This window comes from Sander lucioperca, chromosome 9, assembly GCF_008315115.2.
Source record: "Sander lucioperca isolate FBNREF2018 chromosome 9, SLUC_FBN_1.2, whole genome shotgun sequence".
Taxonomy (NCBI): Eukaryota; Metazoa; Chordata; class Actinopteri; order Perciformes; family Percidae; genus Sander; species Sander lucioperca.
The window spans coordinates 980,839-1,000,811 of NC_050181.1; the positions used below are offsets into that span (position 1 = coordinate 980,839).

The following is a 19,973-nucleotide window of genomic DNA, read 5'->3' on the forward strand; positions in this document are numbered from 1 at the left end:
ACATTGCTGATTGGCGTCTTAGGTTTGAAAGTTTTTACGAGCAATATTATGACTCTCCACAATTAAAAAAACAAAGAAAAAAAAGATGTGTCCGGTCATTTGCAGCGTGTGCTCTAGTTTTAAAGTGATCATCAAAGGGGATGGCACTAACTAGGGCACACAGAGCCTGCCAAGAAGTCATTAAATATGTTTAGGATAGCAAATTCCCGGTGCAGCCCATATTTGCAAACGGACAGGGCTTTGGTCAATGAGTGCTGCTGCTAATTTACAGAGATCACACAGTGGATAGTCTATATCCATGACTTCCATTCCACTTCCGGGATTACTCCGCTGCCGCAGGAAATTTCACTGGATACATGTATTTTCGCTGATGTCCGTTTCCTTCCGCTTTTTTTGTGTTGGAATTTTAAACTCCGGTAGATTTATGAGGACTATGGTTAACTGCTCCTCGGAGCACCACACTAAATATCAAATTTAAATATATAATTAATACATCTCTGTAGTGCAGACTCTATACTAAACACTACACTAAATATTAAATTTAAATGATAATAAATAATTAATAAATAACCAGCTTTTTGAAATAACAGTTGCAATGTGCAATTTTAAACTCATTAAACTATTTTCAAAAGAAGTGTTTGAGTGAAAACAATTTTACTGGCATTGCTCCCATTATCCTCCGTGACACGCTCTCTTCCACTTTGCCTTTACTGGTTGCTTTGTTTATGCCACTAATGAGAATGTTAAAGATCTTGACAACTCGCCGTTACCTTGTTTCCTACAGACTGTGTTGATGCGACTTCTACATTACAGCCACTCAAACAGGACAGAGTAACACTGCAGTTATATATATTTTTTCTTTAAGACTCAGTTAAGGCGGGCCGCCTAAACTGCAAAGTGCTGCGGGAAACCCTGACTTACTTTTACCAGGCAGTTGCAAACTGACGTTAGGAAATATTTAACATGTTAGCCTGGTCCACCATGGCTCCCTTCAGTGAAGTATTTCGAGATGCAACACCTTTGAGAACTACAAGTGTATTCAATGTCACAATTCAACGTCAACTTTTAAACAAGTACTAATTTCAGATAAACCCGACTAACATATGCAGTCCTTCTCTCATTGTCCTTGATTACAGTAACAGAATTAAACCTCCTGCTCCACAAATTACCTCAACTGGTCAAATGCCTAGAATTTGACATTTGCATATTTTTTTTTCAAATTAAGAGAAGGTAATTATAATTTAAGACTGTTTTTTATCTTTGTAACTGGTAAAGCGAGGACTATTGTAAAATGAAGATGTGTTTCAGTTTTTGGAGTTAAATTATGGAATGAACTTAATGATGAGTTGTGTACAACTTTGTTGAGTTTCAAAAAAGCTTTAAAATCTAAAATATTTAAGGGTTATGAAGTAATTAGATTAAAATGTAAAATCACTAGGGTTGTACTCAAGTATTTAGTTTCATTTAGTTTTGTTGGATTTCTGGGTGATTCTATGGGGATTATAGGATAGGCAAAAATAAGCATTGGCTTCAGCCTATTCCTTTTTCGGTTAGCTACGGTGGCAAATTGTGGAAAAAATAATTGTTTCTTTCATGTACAGTATGTTAACCGAAATAAAATGATTCATCATCATCATCATCATCATCATCATCATCATCAAAAGAAACAACAGTACGATGCAGCTTATCAACATTGTCACGATGTTAGTCATATATGGTCATACTTTTTTTACGCCTATAATCACATTCATGGCAGCTGAAACAAATGTTGTCAAGTAAACAATGCACAACTACATTTTTTTTTTTTAATTAAATCATAAAAACTTCCATTTAAAGGGCCCTTACAAGCTGTTGTTGCAGATGCAAAGGATGTGTTGACATGGCACTAGAATGCAACACTAATCCCATCACGTTGCTTTGTTTATGCCACTAATGAGAAGATCAGGGCGAGATGAGTGTAATTTGTGCGCAGATTCCTGGGGAGTTCAGGAGAAAACAGTGCTGAAATAAATTGTTAATCAATTGTTACTTGTTGATTCCACAGTCAATAATTGTACAATGCTATATAGTGACATTGTTGACATGATTTCTTTTAAGTAAAAGTACAGAGTAGCCTGAACAGTTTCAGAGTTTGAGTGAATTTTCTTACACATCCTCAACTTTAACCAAGTTTCTATCCAGTTACAGACACCAGGGCCCAGTTTTTCAAAAGTAATCCAGTGGGATTTTGGATCCCGGATTGGATCAAATCTTGGAAATGGGTTTTTCAAAATCAAACCTGCCCTTTGGGTTTTTCAAAACTTTGAACTCGGTTTGGGATCTATTTGATCCAAAAAAACAGGATTATCCTGATCCCATCAGAAGGGTGGATTCAGTTGTGATTTTTCGAACCAAATAAAATCAGAAAGGTTTTTTTTTAAGTGAATGATCACAAAATCAATGTTTACTGATGATATATACATTTCTTCATATTTGAAGCAATGGGGGGGGGGGGTGTCTGGTGTCAGACTCTGTACTACACACAACACAAAATATTAAATTTAAATATATAATTAATACATCTCTGTAGTGCAGACTATATACTAAACACTACACTAAATATTAAATTGAAATGATAATAAATAATTAATAAATAACCAGCTTTTCGAAATAACAGTTGCGATGTGTAATGTTAAGCTCATTAAACTATTTTCAAAAGAAGTGTTTGAGTGTGAACAATTTTACTGGCATTGCTCCCATTCATATATGAAGCATGTCACATCTAATGAGATATGGTAAACTTTATAACAAACATAACAAAATAAGGAATGTAAAATGTTTCTGTTTATTAGTGTTTCTGTTTCTTAAAATTAAAACAAACAATGGCTATTTGTGGCCACCGGCATTCTGCCTACCTGTTCCATTTAAGGCTCTGGTAAACAGGATTTGGTAATCCTGAAATTTGGTATTTGGATCACAGTGATCCAATCCAATGTTCCTTTAAAAAACTGGCATAAAAGTAAGATGGATCAGGTGAGCTTGGATAGCAAAACATGGGATTTCCAAATCTTTATCCAGATCAAATTTTTTGAAAAACTGGGCCCAGGGCGTGTAGCCAATTCAACCTATGTGCTATCGTCCTAAATATAACTGAATCAAATGCACACTGTATGTAAAGTCATTGGCTCAGCAAGAAATACATGATTAGGAGAGAAGTCCATAACACAATTTCTCTCTGCACCAGTGGGAAGGACAAAGAAGACAAGGTTTTTCAGTAAACCCGTAGCCAAACAAAGACCTCCCTTTGGTGCGAACAGTAAGCCCTCCAAGTTACACGAACATTTGATTCATTTATTTATGACATTGTCGGAGCCATCACCATTTTAATCTTTGCAAATATTTGTCCAAACACCATGGGAAATAAGCACACACAATTCAAACTTCTTCACTGTTGCTTTCCTCATCCCGTCGCATGTGCTCTGCTGCAGGGCACCAAAGTGGCTGCATGTGGTTACTGATAATATCCAACAGAAGTGTTACTCATGTGTTTACAGGTATTGTTTCATTAAAATGTTTCTGGCAGTTTGCTTATTTTTATTTTTTATTTTTTGAATCTGTTAAGGTTTGTTGTCCTAAATAATATGAATTATTTTTTCAAATATCACAGTAGTGGTTGAGAAGGCTGTTTGAGGCATTTTAATGCAATGTTGGGCCAGGTTGATTTTGAAGCCAAATAAATCCTCTGCTTGTATTTATTTTATCAAATATTTAGGTTCTGCCTTTATCAAACTATTCATTTTGAAGGTTTTCTAACATAAAAATGCCTCTCTTCCCCGTTCTGTTTAGAGCGATGCAATTGTCTGCTTGCTGTCTTTAAATCATCTGAAGTGTTTTTAGTTTCAAGGTCCAAAAAATAGTGTCTTGCTTTTCACATTTTTAATAAAGAAAAAATAAATAAATTAAAAAAACACATCTTTTGAAATAATGAAATCAACTTTCAGTCCAAAAATGTGAGTTGCAGTTATTTGGTTTCATGTTTTTAATGCATACTGCTTTGTACTTACTGTCCTTTTTTTCCCTTTCTTCTTACTCTGTCCTGCTTTTCCACCCTCCCTCCCTCCACCTGCCATGTATTCATCCACCCTCCATATCCCTTTGCTTCCTTTCCCATTCCTCTGTCTCTTCAACCGTCTATCCGTTTCTTTTTCTTCCATCTGAATCTTCTTTCCTTCTACTCTGTGTCTTTTCATCCATCCTTCCCAGGATCAAGGTATATTTTGCTGCAGGGGAGCCAGTTGGACGCCTCAGACTGGCTGAACCCAGCCCAGATCTTGTTGTACTACCAGCAGAACGCCAGCGGGCCCTGGGTCAACGAGCTGTGTGGACGACGCCTGCTGGACCCCTGTGAGCACCAGTGTGATCCGGAAACAGGTGAGCCGAGGACACAACATTAACAAGTATCAGTTCTGTTTCCATGGAAATCATATTTATTATTAGTTTAAATTAGAGCTGGGTGATATGGAAAAAATCTAATATCACAATATTGTTGACCAAATACCTCAATATCGATATTGCGGCGATATTGTAGGGTTGACAATTGGTGCTTACAAAATAATATTTACACAATGAGATTTTTGATAAATAATCATCATTAATGTGTATATAATAACTAAGTGGGTAAAGGCAAACAATATAAAAGCTAGAACAGTCTGTTAAGTTCAACAAATTACATCACTTTACTGTAATCCAGCCATTAAAACCAGGGACAGATAACACTTGTGTCATATCACGATATTACGATTTCCAAAATCTGAGACGATATCCAGTCTCATATCACGATATCGATATAATATCGATATATTGCCCAGCTCTAGTTTAAATAAAAAAGTTCTCGGCTCTTTGGCTTGACTAGCTACGTCTCGACTTCCATGAAGAATATGCTACAGTTGGTAAAACTTTGGCTTACAGTATGCTTACAACTTAACCAGTAAACATACAGGCATTTGCATCTTGACCCCACCACTTACATCCATAGAAATATTCATTATTACAGCTTTAGTTCCATTATCTTTATTGTTAGTATAATTGCCACTGTTCATCACAACCCCAACCGGCACCGTCAGACACCTCCTACCAAGAGCCTGGGTCTGTCTGAGGTTTCTCCCTAAAAGGGAGTTTTCCTCACCACCCGAGGTTTCTCCCTAAAAGGAGTTTTTCCTCGCCACGCGCTAAATGCTTGCTCTTGGGGTAATTACTGGAATTGTTTTGTCTTTGTAAATTATAGTGTGGTCTAGACCTACTCTATCTGTAAAGTGTCTTGAGATAACTCTTTATTTAGAGATTTGATATTATAAATCAAATTGAATTGAAAAATAGTTTAACTGACTTTACATAATTATGGGCTTTATTGTAAATATGTTATTTAAACTTGGTTTGACATGGCACATCTGTGAAAAATCAGATTTTATACCAAAACAATTCCACAACCAACAAACCCTGACCAAAAAAAAGATGCTAAAGAACAAGGTCATTTGTTTGTGAAATTGTGAAGAAAAACATCATAGGACCATCGTCAGCCCAACTTACAAACAATTCTTTAGACTTAAAGGGAAGGTTCACCACAAAATCAAAAATACTTATTGTTCCTCTTACATGTAGTGATATTAATCAATCTAGATAGTTGTGGTGTGAGTTGCACAGTGTTGGAGATATCGGCCATGGAGATGTCTGCCTTCTTTCCAATATAATGGAACTAAATGACAATCGGCTTGTGGTACTTAAAGCGTCAAAACAATACATTTGAAAAACTCAACAGCTATGTCTCTTTCCAGAAATCATAACCCGGTTACTTAAGATAAGCCACAGACCTGGTTGTGAGTAGTTTCATGTAGGAACTATTTTCTGTATCACCGTGCAGAAGGAAGCGTACTCATGGACGAGAGGCTTGTGACGGTGATGTAAACATTAACGTCATTAATGTCCTCCTCGGCTAAGCTGTAGCGTTAGCAGTATCGATTCGCTACAGTTACAGCTCAGCCAAGGAGGACTAGCCTTTTGTTATTCATTACTGATGAAATCAATTAAGTTGTGGTGAACAGACACAGGGGAAGAATGTTGCGGTTATTGGCAAAAAAATCTTTTTTTGCTCTAATTGGAAAAAGAACTCCCTGATTATATCTGCAACATATTCTATCAATCAAGACCAAACAGTTTTGAATTCAGAGAACAATTGGAAGCTCCGTTTTGTTTGTGCAAATCTGGCTCGATGATAGCATGATGCAGCACAGTTTTGTTGTTTATTCGTTCATTGGTAATGGCTTGTAAACTTGCTGCGGTCAGAGAAAGAGGGGGGCATTCCAGGTTTTGTCTTCTGTGGAGTCCCAGTCCTGCAAAAAGCCTCCAGAGCTTGCAGTGTTTGTCACTCACCAGCGACTCTTGTTCCTGTGTCCAAAACCCAGTGGCAGTGAGTCAGTGGCTGTATGAAGGAGCCTCTTTAAATGTTTACAGGTACAAGGGCGTAACTTTGGGTTCAACATTGTGGGGGGGTTGAGATCTCCACTTTTTGAGCATCAGACACTTCATTTCTTGCATTCTGGTGAATGTTTCTGCAACAATTTGTGCCTTTTCTGCATCAAGTTATGGTGCAAATGTATTTATTCATGTAAAGGAAAATATAATAATTGAATATATATAATATGATAATATAAAAAAAAAATGTTTGGTGGGGTGCACTGGCCCGTTTTGATTATTGGGAGGGGGTTGTAACCCCTCCATCTCTCCTGTAAATTACACCTATGTACAGGTGTGACCATGGCTATGGTCCATTGCACTGCAGGGCCTGAAATGGAAAATAAATTGTCTGGAGCACTCAAGCTGACTTTCCCCAGGGGAACTGTAGGCGGAGCTTATCAATTAGTTTGCATGTTTCCACTGTCAACGCCATTTGTACTCTAGGTAACAGCAGGCAGTCTGTATACAATGTCTATTTTAAACTGGATGGATATTCTAAGCAAAATTTGAAACTTAATAGATTAATTCATTATAGCATATAGATAAACTATAATGCAAATGAAAAGCAATATGTGCACTGCTTTTGTCTCAACCTACTGGAGCGGTAAAACATTTCTACATTTTGCAAAGGTTAAAGAGTATTGGCCAAAATGTGATCTACTTGTCAGAGCTCCTTCATCTAGTGTGTGATTGTGGTGTAACTGTTTTTGCCCGAATAGATTAAGTGAAATTTTAAATCCAAGCCATCACATTTTTTTACTCTAGGACTAACAGTCTAGTACATTTCACAGCAACAAAAAAACAACACAGCAACAGTTTCAGTGACAGGAATAACAAAAAGAACAGAATTAAAACTAAATACGTATCAAATATAATAAAAAAACAATCATAGAATAAATATCAAATGTCATATCTGATAGATGTTACTGGGTAATTATGTCAGAACAGCACAACCACAGATAAGGCTTCAAAAGTATAGTTTAATTACAGCTCAACTCATAAAAGCCTCTATTAACCCTCTGAGGTCTAAGGAAATTTTCACACATCTTCTTAAATTTACCTTTTTAGGGTATTTGCATATAACTGATCCCCATGTGTTTTATATCAAAATGTTCAGAACAAACTCAGCTTTCCGCATAGTGATGCCCACATTTTTTCTAGAGCAATGTGTAAAGAGATAATTTGGCGCTAAAGCTGAAACGTTGATGTTCGCTTTGTGAATTCCTCAAATCTCTTTTGAAAGCAAACCTTAACTTATGTGTTTTGCTGTGTGTTTGAATCGTTTCGGTGCTTGAAATTAGATTACCAAAGTATTTAAGTTATGTATGATTAAAATAGGAAATAAATGTCTGAAATGAAATTTTGTAATATTGCTTTTTGAGTTTTGTCAAACATCGTTTGGACGCGCCGGTGCGTCTTTCGTCCTCAGAGGGTTAATTAGAAAACATCTGGTGGATTATTACAACAAAATAAATTGTAAGTATGTATTTGACTGTGAGAACTAAAATATATTGTAAAATCGCCTAAACTGTGCTCCCTCCAGTGTTTGTTCTGTATTTCACTACCTTTGCACACAATCTAGCGCCAGTTGCCACTCAGCTCTATCTGCTCATTGCTCTTACAAACTGCTGTAATGTGACTGTGCAGTCACATAAGTTTTGGTAAGGGGACGGCTGACTAGGACTGACTAGACTAGGACTAGAATGTTATCTTTAATCAGTTTGAGCCACTCCCCTGCTCGATTTAGTTTAGTTTAATTAATTAATTGCGACACGTGCCATATGCAATCTCATATAAATGCACTTAGTTCTTTCAGCCAAAGGTTTATATTAAATTGGATTAAATACCGGATTAAATACTTTTTGGTAAATTAGAGTTAGCAGACTGCATTGTGGTCAATTTTCCACTGCTCTTCCTGCAGCTTGTCATTTTGCTGTCACTCACTGACAGAGCTGATATGAGGTAATGTGCTGAGACCACATCTGAGCACCACTCGCCTGTAAGAACAGGGCCACAATGTAGAAAGAAGAAGAAACCTGTATTGTTATTATTCGTACAGTACATTGTAGTGCAATTCAATCTGTGCATTTAACCCATCCTAAGCATTAGGAGCAGTGGACAGCCACATAGCATCCGGGGAGCAACTTGGGGTTTAGTGTCTTGCTCAAGGACACGTTGACATGTGGCCGGAGGGGGGCCGGGATCGAACCACCAATCTTGTGGTTGAGGGTTGACCCGCTCTACCTTTGATCCACAGCCACCCTTGTACTTGTAACTGAAAGACAATCTTATGCTGCATTTCCACTGCATGGTAGGGCGCTGCTCTACTCAACTCAACTTGCTCTTTTTTGCTTTTCCATTAGCAAATGTTTGTGATTGCACCTGGTACTGTTTTGGTACCACCTCGGTCGTGATTCCAAGCGAGCTGAGATGATACTTAAAGTTGGAGTAAAAAAACACTGAAGAACACTGATTGGTCGAAGAGAATCGTCACTAGCTCGACATCCTGCACAAATCACCATTTTTAAATAGCCAAGCTACGATTAATAGGGAGAAGCAGGCTCATTTTCTCATAGACTAACCCTATACGATCTTACATCATTTTGCAACCAGTGGAGTCACCCCCTGCTGGCCATTGGAAATAATGCAGTTTAAGGCACTTCCACATTGGCTTAAATTTTCAGGCTCAGAGGCTATGTCCTCTTCTGTAATACAGTCTATGCTTAACTGTAATGGCTTGACCGGCAACCCCTGGCTGATAGATAATACATGATGCATGCTGGGTAAAAAAACCCAAGTCTGATCTGTAAGTATATGAAGAATCAATTTGGTCTAGTTTCTATGTTTCTGAAATATTACACAAAACCCCACAACACATGATACACAAAAACCAAAACAATGTGTAGGATAGTATATGAAATACTTGCAGAAAATAAATATACTCACATAGATTAAGGATAATGTGCAGCTACTGTACACAATGTTTTATTCAAGCCACACGCCACATTCAATGTCCAAATGACGAGAACAGTGTGCTGATAAAACAGAATTGTAGAAGATTTCGTTGTTCCCTCTGCCAGAGAATACATTTGTATATTCTCTGACTCCAAATTTACTATGAAGAAAGTGGGAGCCTGTAAAACCAAAAAATATAAAACATCTTGTTGTTTTAACTAGGGCTGTCAATTGATTAAAATTTATAATAGCGATTAACTGCATAATTGTCCATAGTTAACTTGCGAATAATCGCAAATTAATCTTACATTTCTTTTCTTCTTAAAGGAGAACTCCGGGCAATTTTTACGTTAATCTTGATCGCTATACTTTTTTGAGTACTGTCTATAGCAAAAACCACGAGCCGAATTGGTGCTAGCAACATGGAGCTACCTTTTTCCTGCTACAACTGAATTCCCACGGGACTTAGCGATACTACAGCTAGCCGTCTAAAACACTATTTTACTGTACAGGACCCAAACATAATTTGGTCCGTTTCCATGTAGCATAGTCACTAATATGGTCATAACCACTACAGTGCTCAATTACCTATTTTTGAGAGGGAAATAAAATACAATTTTTCGCGGCGAAGGCTTGAACGGTCTTCTGGAAGCCATCCACCAGACCAGCGGGCGCTCGTTGGATTGTTGTCGGCCGCGTGAAGCCAGGAGGGCGGGGAGGAAGCAGAGGAGGGACGCCGGCCGGGCATGCTAGTCCGGCTAAGGAAACCACAATGATCGACACGGACAAGACTCCTACTCACCAACACCAGATGGATTGCACACTAAATGGATATTTATGTTACAAATACACACGGGACTGCAGCGTGATGATTATTACCGAAGCCTGGCTGAACACACTCACTCATCCCAGACGGCAGCTAGCAGCTAACAGGGTATGTGAATTTCAACAATGGCTAAGTTGCTAAACGCATCTTGTTGTCATGTAAAGGCCCTGTTCATGTTGCACAGACATTTTAATAGCATTTTGAGTCTGTTAAGAGGCACAAAGGCACTCTTTAGCTTATGCCCCCATAACTGCAGTTTTAGCTAACGGGAGCTCTGGGCATTAGCTACAGAAGCTCCATGTTGCTAGCACCAATTCGGCTTGTGGTTTTTGCTATAGACAGTACTCAAAAAAGTATAGCGATCAAGATTAACGTAAAAATTGCCCGGAGTTCTCCTTTAAAGGTGCAGTAGGTAAGACTTATAAATCTAACTTTCTGTCACATTTGCTGAAACTGACCCTATGTTCCAGTAGAACTACATGAAGCAGGTAAAAAAAAAAAAAAAATCTGGCTCCTCTAGCACCACCTACAGCCTGTAGTGCGATTTTCAAAAATCCACCGCTCCCTGTTGAGATGCACCAATCAGGGCCAGGGGGGTGTCTAACTGCGTGTCAATCACTGCTCATACACACACATTCATTCTCCCTTGTGGGGGGAAGGGCTTAGGAGACTGTTTTGGGCTTTAGTAGAAAGAGGGGAGGGACTGAGAAGTTGTTGATGTTAACATTTTTTGGCTGAGTCCTGGATCTTCGCAATCCTACCTACAGCACCTTTAAGTATTTTAAACTTTTATCAACATGGGATCTGACAAATATGCTTGTATATGCCTGTATTCACATTTGTAATCATTCAGAAGATATTAATACTATGACTAAGCTCGCAACATTTAACAGTTTTGATCAAAAAGCGTTTTTAAATTAGGACGCTAAACATGACACGGTCGCTGTCCCTGTAGAGGCGTTGACAGTAGACTTCTGCCTCGCCAGCAAAAACAGGCTTCTCACATACAAAAATAGCCCTGGCTTGAAGAAGAAAAAAGAATTATTATTATTATATTATTATTAAGAGTTATTTTATGAAAATTGCCTTCATTTTGTTTTCATCAGATGAGCCTGAAATAAGTATCGGCAATCATGTTGTTTTTGTTTAAAAATAATAATCTGCCTGAAGTTATAAGGATTCATTTCTCTATGGTTTTTAAATTAATTTTAGGACTTAAATATGAATTGCTTAAATCTGTTCATATCAGAATGATCTATTCATATTTGTTTACACAAGCCTAACGGACACAACAAAATGGTGCCCAGAACAAATCATTACCTGGTGTCTTGTATCTGCCAGTGTGTCACTCAAAGTCTTAGTGCAGGAAGAAATCTCACATTTTAAGTGGAGGGAGTGTCTTCCTTGTTTTGCTCCATTATTCCTCAGCCTAACTCTCCCCTTGTGCAATACACAGTTCTGAGACCTTTTAAATGAATTAAAAAGCTGGTTAGTGTGTCTCATGCTTACCTTTCTTGAAGTTATTTCTGAGACTCACCCACACACCCAAATCCACACTATGCCCACTCCTTAAAAGGATGTTTGGACCAGCAGGACTGGCTGCAAGGTTTCAGTCATTTTTTTATTTTATTTTTTTTCATATGATGCATTGGTAATGAAACCATTCTGCATATGTATACTTGTGTGAGTGTGTGTGTGTGTGTGTGTGTGTGTGTGTGTGTGTGTGTGTGTCATTGTGACAGTGAGAGTGAGTGAAAGTGTGTGTGGGCTGCAGGGAAATTGCAAAGGTGCTATAGATAGCCTAAATCCAATCCTCATTTCTGCTGGAGGAGATACTGATGAAAACCGAAATGTGCTGCAACAATATCTGTGCTGCTCCTGCAAGACATTAAACGAGACGGGGGGAGTTTTAAAGCATGGTTCTTCCATGTTTACGGACTGGTTTCACCACCTTCTTTCCCTTTCTAGAATGTGTGTGGGACTATATGTCACACAAAGGGACACGTTGTGCCTCTGGAGACGCATGTCCCCACATCACAACATACTGGCTAGATTAATTTGACTGCGTAATGGATCGGTGTGTAGAAATCTGCCTAATGAGCGGAATCATTTTGCGCACAAGTGACACAACAGTGCATAAAGAGAAACATACTTCCAGTGCAGCCATTGCTGCCCACACAACAGATCAAGGGTTCCAGGCTTTTTAAGGGCAATCTGGGCATCTTGCTCAGTCTGGTCGCTCTAACTACACTTCTGTTCCATGTGCTTTAAAAGGTGACAAAGAGCTGGGTGGGACGTGATGAAAATAAAGCGTGAAGCTTAGAAACTGGCTCAGCGCCTGCATATTTAGCAATTAGGGTATGTAACACCTTGCAATTGTAACACAAGTTTGAGCTGAGTGCTGTGACCTTAGAGTGCGAGGAAATGGCAATTAAAGCAAGATGAGGCGTTTAGCATTGTTCAGCAGCTATGCAGCATATCTAAATGAAATACTACAGCTCCTGTCATCTCATTGCTGCTCCAGCAAAACTTTTTTTTTTTCCTGGGCACAATTTAGACATTCAGTCAAAATTGCCATTCTAGTGTCAAACATCTCAGCTCTTTTTACTGCACATTTAACAACGCAGCAAAGTAGCAATTACTGTATGTTCAGAGCTGTAAGGATGCTGTTTTCAGTTCCTATGGCACACCATTCAGGTGGTGTTTCAGGAAAAACATTATGCATTTTACATGCATAATTGAAAGGTTGAAAGGGCAGAGCATTTGATTAAATAATGAGCACTTTGAACTCGACCTCATTACTAAGAAGAAACTTAAATATGAATTAATTACAGTTTTGGAATGTAAATTAAATATTTACTTTACTGTTTGTTGAGAGTTTATATAAACCAATACATTATAAAATACATTGTGCTCACCATGTTTATTGCATAGATCTCGACATGCAGCATCATTACTCAAAAGGAGTCTGACAGGGCAAGAAACATGAAGTCAGACAATCACAGGTTTTAAACAGATCCCAGTGTTAGCCAAATTTACTTAGAAGAGAAAACAAAGTCTGTCCACAAACCGTGATATATCTTTCAGTTTCAACTTCATTGTTCTACATTGACCCATAATTGGGACTATCGCCCACATGACATATAACTTGACATATCAGCCACTACAAGAGTTTAACTTGACCTAGACTTTGAACTGACAGGGCCTCCAATTAAGAGCACACGCAGATTATCCTGAATAGAACTGCTATCAAATTCAAACGGCCCCAAAAACTCACAAACTGCCGTAGTCATTTCTTTTTTTATTCAAGTAACATCTGCAGGAAAATCAGTGACTCTGATTTACTTTAGCCTGGCAGGTACTGACAGTTGACCTTTTCCATTAACAGTGGTGTATAAGCCACGGGCTTCTGCCCTTCACTTGCCTCCTATTGAGCATGAGCAGAGCATGTTGTACATGTTACCCATGAGTAACCCTCTAAATCAAAGGTGAGGCCCTATCACTCATACTGAGCAAAGTCAAGGCCGACATTTCTCCTGGGAGCTGACAGCAGAACAAAAAGCTGATGTTTCACTGTTATTTGCTAAAAAGGCTTCGCTCATCAGGAGGATGCCAACGCAGAGCATGCACCGAATCCACATCCCTCCACCACTCCGCTTTTTTTGTCCCATTGGTCAGCTATTGGACATTGAAGCTCAGTATTAGTTTATGTTTGATTTATCAAACAGATATAAGTAGATCAATCTTAGAAATATCCACTGACCCTGTCTGCATATCAAACAAATTCCACTAGGGGTCCTGAACCTGGGGTTCAGTTTTAGATGACCACAGTGCCTCCATTTGTAGGCAGTTACAGTTGAGCAGTGTTGCATGTGATCCTATTAGCAATAGCCCCAAAATGTTGCCTTAGGCCAGAATGCTAAGTGGATTTTGGGAAATCGCAGTCCCAGACAAGCTTTGCTTTAGTAAATAATGACAGTGCCAAGTGTCTATTCATTAGAATCACTAATCACTGATCTAATCACTTCCCATTTAGGTAGGGATGTCATTCAGTCAATGCACCAGTCAGATAACTGTGAAAAACGGAGTCTATTAAATGTAGACATTTGGAGTAAGGATTCATAGTTTATTTCAGTATTTACTTTTAGGATATCTTGCAGTAGTTTACTTTGTGCAATTAAGCTCCAGCAAGGAAACCAAGAAAGCCAAAGCTGTCTTTGTGTGTCCACTGTGCTTCACGAAATGTAGGCTAGAGATGAAGCAAGTTAGATGGGCAACACATTACAAAGTGACCACGTGGTTTGAGATGTAATATTTGTGTTTGATGAATTGTTACAGGTAGAACAATATATTGCAATACAAAACCATGATGGTAGCATTGGGGAGCTGAAATCCCAATATCAACTGCACATACCAGTTAGGAATGAAGAACTGCCACTTTTTTCAAAGTCAGAGTGCCAGTGTTCACTCCAAGACAATAAGAAGGCTGTTTTTAGACACAACATGTTTTTTCAGGATATGCCATTTGGCTAGAAGTAATAAGAAAACAAGCTGCAGCTCTGTGTGTGACAGCTAAGACAAACTGATTACCAAACCTGCCCAGTCTCTCTTACATTTTTTATATGAATGGTCATTTTGCCTCAATTCGTAGTGCTATTTGCCTTTCCTTCTGCTTTGTTTGCTTTGGAATGATTTTTGGGCAACTCAAGTGCTTGGGGAAGGTCCATAAAGTTCATACGTTTGTTGTCTTTCTTCACGAGAACATCCTTATTAGTCAGGCAATTTGTTTATGCTTCAATTTAATTATGTGGATATCTGCTTGTAAAACAAAATGATTCATACATTCCAGAAATACTAAAGAACAACATGTTGGAACTGGAGTTTTTTATTTTTTTATTTTAATTTAACCTTTATTTATACAGGTAATCTCATTAAGATACAGGGTCTCTATACAGGGACAATACACAACATCATTGTTACAGACAGACAAAAAGATTACAACAGTATTAACAATATTTACCAAATAGTACATACACTATGTGAACGAAAGTGCCAAGTAGACTTAACACTAAACACACACACATACTAAAAACAAGAACAAGATTTCAAATATGTTTTTTCCTGTGCCCTTAAAATGAGTTTAAAACTCCCTAGCCGGATCAAGCTCATCAATTTTAGGTCCTGCTGCAGTGTATTCCAGGTTGAAGGGGCTTTACCAAGCTCTTTGCGAACTTATGGGACGTTGAAGGTAATCAACGTCGGTTTAGTGGCTTGGCTACTCCCATGCTTTTTTATTTTTAAACCACTGTAGCTGGCCAGCTAACCAGTATCATTTTAGTTAGCCATGGACATGTCAGTGCTAATCAGCCACAATAGCCCTACATATTAGCTGGCTTGCTAACTGGCGTTTGGAAAGTGAGCTAGCTCATTTGCTTACCGTGCTAGCAAATGAGCTAGCTGTCATAAATGCTTGTGTGACCAGACACTAAGAAATGTAACACACAGTTTTTCCATCGTATGTCAAGACATAACTTAGCAAACAAGTCCTTCCTTTTTTCAAAGTTTTTTTCTGGCTAAGTGTGCTTCAGTGTCAACGTTTCATGCAGAATGATGACCATCAAATGTATGTTGTCATACAGTAAGGTTTCCATGTCATAACAGTGTGGCAGTGAGCCAGTGATTCATGCAGTGTCCTTATCAAACCTGTCAGGAAACCATCCATTGACATGATGCACAGTATTTCTTTAGTTGCCATCGTCCATTCATTTACATTTTTAGAGCAGCTCCTTTCAAAGCACCCTGCTGGAAAACTATGTGAGCTTTTGCTGAGACATTTGTGGCTCAAATAGCTGAAAAAGAAACTATGGCTCCATCATTAAAAATAATAGATGATTAAGAGTTCTCTGACTGCCTGAATAGGAAAATCTTTGGGATAGCTCCCATGTAGTAAAATTAAAGGAGAGGAGCAAAGGGAATTCTCCAATACATTAAAAAAGGCTTGACTATAATGAACACATGATTGAATATCACTGCCTTTCTGTTTGCAGGAGAATGCCTTTGCCTCGACGGCTACATGAAAGACCCGGTCCACAAGCACCTCTGCATCCGCAGTGAGTGGGGGCCCAATCAGGGGTAAGTTATGATAATCACCTCATTATGATTGCTCATTATCAGGCAGAGGAAAGGCTGGAAAAATCATTTACAACAAGGGAATCCTCCTACACATCGAACAAGGCCATTCATTTGGTTAAACAGATAAATCAAAAAGAACTGTGAATTAGACAAAACTGCAAGAGCATCTTAACTACACAGATTTATACACAACTATTTAGTTGTATGTTATCTACTTTAGGTAGTACTTAGCAAAATAACTGCTTAAAGGTACTATGTGAAGTATTATACATGTATTAAGCGCTTCATAGCCAATGTGAACGGATTCTAACTTAATTGGTAACTACCGTTTTTTTCAACCTGGAACAACCAACCTGGCAAAACGAGCTACGAATTAAGTTAATAGGGCAATTGTCCAGCTTGTATTTACCTTCACAAAAGTGCTCGTTTTGCCACTGACAGGCTCAGATTAATATTCTAAGTGTCTGACAACATAGTATTTACCAGTAGTTACCCTTTAAAGTCTGAGACCTTCCCCGACTTTATTGGTTGCCTATAACAGTCTGTGGACGGACTTCTATGTAAAGGACTCGGGACAGTTTTGCAGGGAAAATAAAAGTATGTGAAGTTTATGCGCTCTTTTGAGTGCCTTGCCTCTTTTCAGCTCCCCTACAGCGCCAACAGTGTACAACACTAGCTAATGCTTGCCTAGAAAGGGAGTCCGCTAATGTCAACAAACGAATGGCACTCAACACAGAACATGGTCTAACAAAACTTCCACATGAGAAGAAAAAAAAAGTTTTATTTTAGCCCGCCTGGCCAAACAGGAATGGGGCCAACATAAGGGGAGAACACTAGGGTCAACATAAACAGGGCATTCGATTCATGGAGGGACCTTTGTTTGGTTTTTGTTTTCCCTCCTAGCTGGCTTTCTTCCTTTTTTTTCTTGTGTATGTCATGTCACTGTTTTAGCCGATGCCCAGGAAGCTTGCTCGTGCCTACGGAGTGTAACCGGATGCTGCATTTCTTGACTTGACGGCCACTGGTCTCATTAATAAATCTGATTTCCTGACAAATTCCACAAAGTACCTTTAATTAAAAAACAAATAAAAAGGTCAGATAGGAGTATATGGCACTTGAATAGCATTTTCTAACATTTCTCTTATATCACAAACCACACTGACAAAGAAGATGTGTATTGGAAGAATTTGACATGTGTAATTTTAATAAATACAGTCTCTTTCAATGTCAAATGCTGGGTGGCTATCAGTACCCTTATGATTGGTCCTAAAAAAGCAATTTGTCTTGTCCTCTATCTTCAAATATTTTTCACACATAAATGAGAAATCTTGAGAAAGTCTTTTTTGACTGAAAAAATTGTGTCATTAGTAGTAGCTTTTTCCACAAGAGGTTGATAGCGGAAATTTAACATTTTGCCACTTTTAGGGATCTGGAGAACATCTTTCATGCTTTTTTTATGTAACGTCTTGACTACTGTTACTCTTATAACTAACTTATGTGGGAGTCATCTGTGTGTCGCCTGCAGCTAGTTCAAAATGCAGCAGCGAGGCTCCTCACTGGCACTAAAAAGAGACCAAATCCCCTCTGAACCAGCCTCCCTTAACTGGTTACAGTCAAATACAGAAATGATTTTAAGATTTTTGATTTTATCTTTTTAAAGCATTGCATTGCTTATTGCCCTTATATACTCAAATACTTATCATTTCATGTTCCCAGTCAAAGTTCAGTGACTAGTTTTCCATTGCTGCCCCCATACTGTGAACCAGTTTACGTCACTGTCAGATCTTATTCATACTGCCATTTTTAGATGTATTTAGAGATTTATAGACCCACTGTTTTACAATCACGTTTGAGTCCCCTTAATACTTAATATAACTATAGCTTTACTGCTCATTATATATTAAATCACTCTGTAAAGCAATGTGCTCTACACATACATTTGACTCCATTTTAATTGACTTAAAGGTGTAAAGCTGTGAAAGTAATTACCAAACCTACTTACCAAATGTTACTGCCTGGCTGACCTACTGCATTGCTGTGCCTTGTTTATTTATTTGTGAATAATTAAATTGGGTAAGCCAGTGATTTAATATAGAGCAGTGGTATTGTTTTATTAAAGAGTAAGGTCACAATTGAAGCAGCAGAGACTGAGATATTCTAACTATTAGTATGGGTCAAGCTCCAAAAATTCTGAATTCTACAATTTCCATAAAGCAACCAACAGCATCTTTTTATTAGATTTAATTTATTTCAAATGCACACCTGTATTTATTAATTCAGACTTTTTCTAATAGATGTGTCTCCAAACACAAGATAACCCAGCTGACATCACTGTGACATCATCCGTGGTAGTTTCATGCTAATTTGACATGAAATTACAGCTTATTTTCATTGACTAAGAAGTACTGCACTCCCCATGAAGAGTATTCTCGCTTTGCCCAACCATCCTCCACAGCGCTGCGGAGGAGGGTCTGGCTAGTCCACACAGTATTCCGGGATGAGAGAAAAACGTGCTCTGGTTCAGCCTGGTCGCACAGAATTCCATGAAATGATCACGAATTGTTAACACCGCATTACATGGTGGTGGCACGGAATGTGTGAAAAATCTGTGTGGCCACCACGGAAAACAATGCCAATGTAAAGTCAATGAGAAGATGACGTAGCATTAAGAGCGACTATGGTAGCAAGTACTATGTAAGGCCGAAATTCTGCGTAAGGAGGTTGGTTGGAGTGGTGGATGGGTCAAACACAGGACTATCACCCAGGAGACCGGGGTTCGTGTCCCACATGTCAAGTTTCCTAAAGTGGCTTTCTTCTTTTCCGTCCTGTTCTTTCCGCGTGTCACAGAACCGTAAGCCCACCCACGACCTTAACTTAATGGGCTGTGTTTATTTAACGGAATTCTTCCGTGGGCCCATCACGGAATGTTTTGCGATTCCGTGAAACTGCCACAGATTTTGAGTTAAGGGGCCGTGTTCATTTCACGGAATTCTGTGAGATCAGGTTGTCTGGTTTATATTAAAAATATTAATAAATCACTTGTAGGCAGATGGTGAGTCAGTAAAGTTGTGGCTGCTCTATCATGCGTTTTGGTCTCCTCATCTCTTTGGGTGCAAGGTCACTTCTTCTATATTACTATAATGATTTTGAGTGATGACTTGATAGATTTTGGCATTGAAAAATGCTGTTTCAAGACCCATCCCAGGAAGTCATAGAAACGCTTAATTGGGTTCACAACTGCTTGTTAAAAAGTCCTTGACATTTGGCTGACACCACAGCCAACTACTGGATGACCACTCCCACTCAGGGTGTATGTGTAGTGCCACTGTTCTAGAAAGTACTGCTTACATAAAAATAAGACGGTATCGACAGGACAGTTCCCTTTGTGACCCAACATACCATGTGATTTTCTATGGAATTATTATTTTTTTTATTATTATTTATTTATTTATTCGGGACAGTGCACATTAATGAACAATCTAACATTTCTGTAAAGACTGTAAATGAGCCAGGTTATAGCATTAATGCTAATTTTCACCTGTAGTCCCGAGGCAGGAAGACAACAACATAC

At 38.5% G+C, this 19,973-nt stretch overlaps 1 protein-coding gene across 7 annotated transcripts in view; it reads left to right on the forward strand.

The window, feature by feature from the left end:
• Window positions 1–19,973, forward strand: part of astn1 (astrotactin 1) — a 522,070-nt gene that overhangs the window by 132,766 nt on the left and 369,331 nt on the right. For all 7 annotated transcript variants that reach the window (XR_004898191.1, XM_036004756.1, XM_036004754.1 and 4 more), the window contains 2 exons: window positions 4,243–4,410; window positions 16,318–16,402. Coding sequence is in view for 6 of the 7 variants with exons in the window: in XM_036004756.1 (XP_035860649.1) it covers window positions 4,243–4,410; window positions 16,318–16,402 (253 nt within the window). In the remaining variant the exon portion in view is untranslated. The remainder of the gene's footprint in view (window positions 1–4,242; window positions 4,411–16,317; window positions 16,403–19,973) is intronic.